This window comes from Sylvia atricapilla, chromosome 4, assembly GCF_009819655.1.
Source record: "Sylvia atricapilla isolate bSylAtr1 chromosome 4, bSylAtr1.pri, whole genome shotgun sequence".
Taxonomy (NCBI): domain Eukaryota; kingdom Metazoa; phylum Chordata; class Aves; order Passeriformes; family Sylviidae; genus Sylvia; species Sylvia atricapilla.
The window spans coordinates 14334321-14340320 of NC_089143.1; the positions used below are offsets into that span (position 1 = coordinate 14334321).

At 46.1% G+C, this 6000-nt stretch overlaps 1 protein-coding gene across 1 annotated transcript in view; it reads right to left on the bottom strand.

The window, feature by feature from the left end:
* The window catches only part of STIM2 (stromal interaction molecule 2), a 64085-nt gene extending 58936 nt beyond the window's left edge, over positions 1 to 5149 (bottom strand). Inside the window, 1 exon segment of the mRNA XM_066317141.1 lies at positions 4857 to 5149. Within this exon segment, the coding sequence (XP_066173238.1) occupies positions 4857 to 5031 (175 nt within the window). The 5' untranslated portion in view covers positions 5032 to 5149.
* Positions 5150 to 6000: the final 851 nt, after the last annotated feature.

A 6000-nucleotide genomic window follows, 5' to 3' on the forward strand; every position in this document is an offset into this window, starting at 1 on the left:
TATCATCATGGGAAATCTTATCAAGATCAACAGCTCCTGTCACTGGGTGCAGTCCTCTTTTGACAAATATATGGCAGCTCAACCTAGTTATGAGAGATCACTATCCCTGGAGTTAGGCAGAAGAAAATGAGTCATGCCCAAGTTGCGTAGGCCCAGCTTGTCATAATGGGGTAGGATGTCCTCAGAGAAGCAGAGCTGTCTTCAGAAAGCTTACAGCTGAAAGGGCAACACAAAAACCTGCTGATGGAGACATGAGAGAGTTCAAACATTTCAGGGAGCAGCACTGGGGGTATTGAGAAAGGTTATTTAGCTGGTATTTTTTTCTTGTGTTAGAGTAGTAGTATATGTAGTAGACCCTATCTAAATCACAACACTAAGACTGAATCCTCAGAAGAGGTGAAGGAAAAAACACACAGGACTCCAGAAGGTGCAGAACACACTGATGAGTTACAATCAAAACACTGTAAGGCTGTAAGGTAAAAAAATTCAGTTGAGGGCAAAGGAAGTTACAAGGGCTTGATGTCTTATTTCTGAGTGGGAGTCCAATGCCACTCAGCTACACAAAGGATTTTTCCTGCTTAATTGTTTTTTAATATTTGTTTCAAAACTGTCTTCTGATCCAGCCATTCAAAGCTTTTTTAACTGTATCCCATAGTTATGACAATGCAACTGCTATTGACTGAGCTATCAAAATACAGATCTCTCCTGAATTTCTTCTATTCTTCATCACTAAAAATAAAAAACATGCTAAGAAATTTAAAACTTCATTTAACTGAGAAAGTAATTATATTTCAAAGACAGATGACTGTATTGAGATGCTATCAAAAAGTAAATGATAGCAAGTCAACACCCTTTAGAGGAGACAGGACTTGAAATAGTAAAACCAGATTATAAGGAGCTTTACTAGAGACAAACAGAAGAAATAGAATTGCAAAAAACAAACAAAACTCCAAACCCATAATGCCGAGTCTCCATCACTAGAGAAATCTACTAGCAGTTTACTAAGAAAGCAACAGAAGTGTCACAGCTCACAAACTTACAAGACTGGTGCATCCCAAACTAGTCATGCAAAAGCATTTCGCTATGTGCCTAAATTGACCATCCTCTTTGTATTAGCTCACAATACATGAAGGCTCACACAACCACCAAATTCCAAATGCATTACTCAAGCCCCAAAATGATCACTGATGCAGCTCCACAGTCACCTTAGCAATGAAATTCTGTTAACAGTTCTGTTCAGACTATCACTAGGTGCCATCACTAGGAAGCAGACCATCCTTGTTCCTCTCTCTTGACACCATGGTCCTCCTTCTTCTTTGCACTGGTACTAGGCTTAAAGCAAGCCAGGAAAGAGTCTGGTAAGACTATGCTATGAATATAGCTTTACCTGTTGCCTGTGGTGCTTATCACATTCCTGCAAGCCAAAGCAACAGACAGCGCTCACCCTCACAACAGCGGGGCAAGTCGAGGGGTACAAAGCAGAAAAGGAGCATGGAACTCCTTCCCTTCTTGTGGGTTTCCAGGAGTGGGATGAGCATGCCTACTCCTACTAGCTCTCTTCTGGTAACAATATTGCATGCATGGCCAGCTGGGGTCAACTCCGGAGAAAAAAGCCCCACTTAAACAGCCACCCACATTAGAACAGCTTAAGCCAATTGTAGAGCTGCAGCTAAAAACACATTTTCCAGAAACCTTCGCTTCTCAAATGCCAAAGTCTGATTAATTTGAAGAGTTCAGAGTGTTAAGACAATGGCTAAGTTCCAAAATAGAAATGTAATTAAAAGAAAAATCTTTGAATTACTAAAAAAAAAAGGTTACATTACGTTGCCTATTGGTTCTTCAGTAAATACAATGCAGTGATGCAGTTAAAACTAGTCTCTAATATTATAAGACATAATCTGAGAGAAATTTATTAGCCAAATACAGGTGCAGGTTCTCTGTCACACCCAAAAGCAGACAAGTTAATCCATGATCATGGATTAAATTTACACATTAAAAGAATGATCCAGAATTACAAAGCAACTTAAAATTGGGTGAATATGAAAATGTGAAAACCCAGTGTTATCTTCAAGCTTAGAACAGAAGGTTCCTTAAAACCTTCTACCAAATTAAGTAGTGAACAAGCAGAGCCAGAGTGAATAGCTAACAGCCTCATGATGTTCCCTCCAAGGGAGACACAGTTCTGTTGGTCCAATTTTCATAATCGTGACTAAATATCTTCAAGCACAGTGTCACATGTTACATATGCAGCTGTCATTTAAAAGTACTGTTAAAAAGGCACACATACACAGACAAGACAACAGTAATGATAATCTATATACTCAATTAGGTAAACACCTGAATATCTGATAAAATATGGCAAAAACAGAATCACAGGCTCTTTCCTAGTCCTGAAACTCATCACACATCCCTTTTCTGTCAAGTGTCTAGACTACCTTTATCAGCTTCTTCTCTAAGGCATTAAAAACCTCTAATACTGGGAACCTGTTTAACAGTCTACGTAATTTGACTGTTATAGGTAAAAAACTTTCCAGTCTATATTTAATCTAAATCACATCCACTAAAATTTACTCCCTCTTAACCCATGTCTCATCCACAGTAGAAAAAAAAAAAAAAAAAAAAAAAAAAAGCTTTTAAAAAATCCAAAACTCACAGTGCTTCTGTGAACCATTGCTTACATACACAGCCTTTCCCACACATTAAAATTATACAATACCTACATTTAAAAAAACCCAATAATTCATAGGTTGTGAACCTTTCAAATCACATTGGTACATTCCTCTGTACTTTTAGAATTTAATACTCAAAGCTAGACACAAAAGTGTAATCAAAAAGAAAAAAGCCTCCTGTAATTTGAAGAGCCTTCTGTAAACTGTATCAACATATCCAAGGATAGCATCTACTTTTGCCAGCTGCATGTTGCTCATTGAGACCAATCTGTGACTAGAAGTCAGAATTATTTCCTACAGCTCTGTTTCCCAAATACCTCTATCTGAGCACCCCATAGCCTCTTCCTAGCGCAGAATTTTATATTTAGCAGCTTTTTATCTTCTGGATTGTACTTCTCAAACTAGTCAAAATAACTGAATTAAAAGTTTATTCTGTTGTTCTCCAGATGAGTGTTGGCATTCTTTTCTAGTTCAACAGTACTTTTACCTTTCAAGAAAATGATAGATAATATAACTAAAATCACTCCCTGAAGAATTCATCTGATTTCTTCCAAACCTTCAAGAGTTCTTCCAGCTTTGTAAAAAGTAACTTAAAACTATTTGGGAGTTAGGCAGGAAAACTATTTCCATGACAAATTGAAACATGTATTTATTAAGTAGATGAACACAGAACTATGTTGAAACCTCCTAAAATTTTAAACTGTTTGCAAGATGGCTTATAAGCATATGTATTTTCCAGACAATACTGTCATGTAACACAATAAACCCACTTGTAGCATGTGAGATTCCTCAAATAATTGTATTTCTTCTTCAGCAGAGTCACTAAGTGGGAGAGAGCACAGCTAATAGGCATCTCAGTACCTTTATAGCCCATAAAACATTAAAAAAATTTGGTTTTCTCCATACAGACACATCAAAATTGATCAAGCACAAAATGCAGACAGCATCAGCAGTATTCAAAGTAAGAACAGCTTAATACCACCTCCAACCAGATCAATCACAATCAAAAAACAAAGAGAGTTGTTCTGATACAGCACTTCCACAACACCCTTGGGAGATGCGACTGCTGCTCCACCGACTGCGGATGTTCCAACTTCCTTAGTTTACACAGCAAGCCAACAGACTGGACAATTCAGATTTCAGAAATGTCGCCTCCCCAGACAGGACTGTTAGATCATGTACCCCTGCATCTCTACCTTGGAGTTATTTCATGACTATGGCTGAAGTTTCATTAATTATAATTAAAATTCAGGTCTTTAAGGTGTTAGGCTGAAAAAAAGCTCCAGGTATGTGTCATCAGCTGAAGTTCAGCACTTTCAGCTCAGGGTGTCAACACTATTCCAACAACATCTGAAGTTTTTCTCTGAGAAATGCACACTGCTTTCATTCTGAAGGGATATGGGGTTTCCTTGTTTCGTCCACCTTTCATGTTCTTCCTTCGAACTACGGAGCTTTTTGAAAAGCACGTTATGAGATAGGACAAACTTCTAAATCTTTCCGAGAATTTCCTAACACACAAATCCTATTTTCTTAAGTCAACTGTCTAAAGGCAGTAAAGCTTCCTCCTGTTTATTACAAGCTAGATTCAGAAGGTGTAAAAGCAATTCAGAGCCATCAAAGCCTGCTGAAATTAGATTATTTTAAATGTTTCAGTACAACCGCCAGTGTTAATTGCAGGCATTCCCAATTGCCCTAAGTACAGTAATGTGACTTTTCTTTAAAGAATTAAGTGAAGGCTGGAATGCCTTCCACTCTCCTGGAGAGCCAAACGCCCGTGGGGCAGGGATGGACACCTGTGCCTGGGCAGGAGCTGTGCCGGGACACGGCGGGACCGGCGAGGGGCTGCGGCCCCGCGGGCCCCGGACCCCGCACGGGCGGCACCGCGGGAGCGACGCGGAAGCGGCGGCTCCGGATCTCAACAATATCGCTATTCAACAGGATCCTGCACACATCCTGCGGCGGGCTCCTTCCCGGGAAGGGCCGCGCCGGGCAGTACCGCAGCGCCGCCGCCGCAGCCGGACCCCCCGCAGCCCGGCCCGCCGCCCTCCGCAGAGCCGCACCGCGCCGGGCCCCGCGGCGGCGGGAGGCGGCTCGGAGGCGCCCGGGAGCGCCGCGGCCGCCGGGAGAACAGCGTCCCACCCCTGCGCCGACAGCCCGCCCGGCGGCGGGACGCGCGGGGGCCGTTACCTGTCACCGGCTCCGCCGCAGAGGCGGCCGCGCCTCCCCGTCCTCCCCGCCGGCCGCCGCCGCCGTCCGCAGCCTCCAGCTCGCACCCCGCGCCCGCGCCCGCGGGCAGGAGCAGCCCCAGCAGGAGCAGGCAGGTCGGCAGCGGCCGCACGCCGGGCGCTCGGAGCCCGCTCATCGGTACCGCCGCCGCCGCGGAGCGAAGGCAGGAACACAAGGACGGAAGGAGGGAACGCAGGGCTGGAGCTCCGCGCTGCGCCGCTGCCGCTCCGGCGGCACCAACCCGCTCCGCTCCGCGCCGCCTCCCGCCGCTTCCGGCGGCCCCCGCGCCGCCGGGCGACACGTCACCGCGCGGTGACGTCACCGGGGAGGGGGCGGCGCGCGGCCGCGGTGCTGCTGCTCGCGCGGCGGCCCGGCCCGGACGGGACAGGACAGGATGGGACAGGACAGGACAGGACAGGACAGGATGGGACAGGACGGGACAGGACAGGATGGGACAGGACAGGACAGGACAGGACAGGATGGGACAGGACGGGACAGGACGGGATGGGACAGGACGGGACAGGACCGACCGCTGGCAGCCGCAGGTGCCGGGACCGCGCCGGGGCACCGCTGTCCCGGTGCCGGGAGCCGCCGTCCGGGGGTGTTCGGTGCCGGGCCAGCCCGCGCCGGGACCTGCGGAGCGCCGGCTCCCCCGGGCCGCCAGGCGTGTCACGGAACCCCTCAGGTCCAGACCGGCTGCGCCGGATTCAGGAAAGATCGTGAAAATAAGATAGATTAGCTACAGGGCAAAACGAGACCTTGGGCTTCGTTAAACCTGCCCTTATCGCGCCGCCAGTGCAGACACCTGAGGGGAGCGTTCTGAAATTCAGATTCGTTGTGTACTGCAGCACTCTCAAAACATCAACAAACGAGAAAAGGAAGAGTTTCAACTCTTCAACTCTTGTGTTTCCCACACAACTGAAACCAGGAAAACTAACACAAAGACTCAACTGCGATTTCATTATGCTTAAAGTCTTGACCGAAAAAAACCAACTTTTGCGTATGGTATTTCCATCAAGCCACTGAATGGCACTGGAGTCTTTGTGCTTTGTCCTGTCCAAACCTGTGGTACTTTACAGCGTTCCATTTAGAAACATTTAACAAG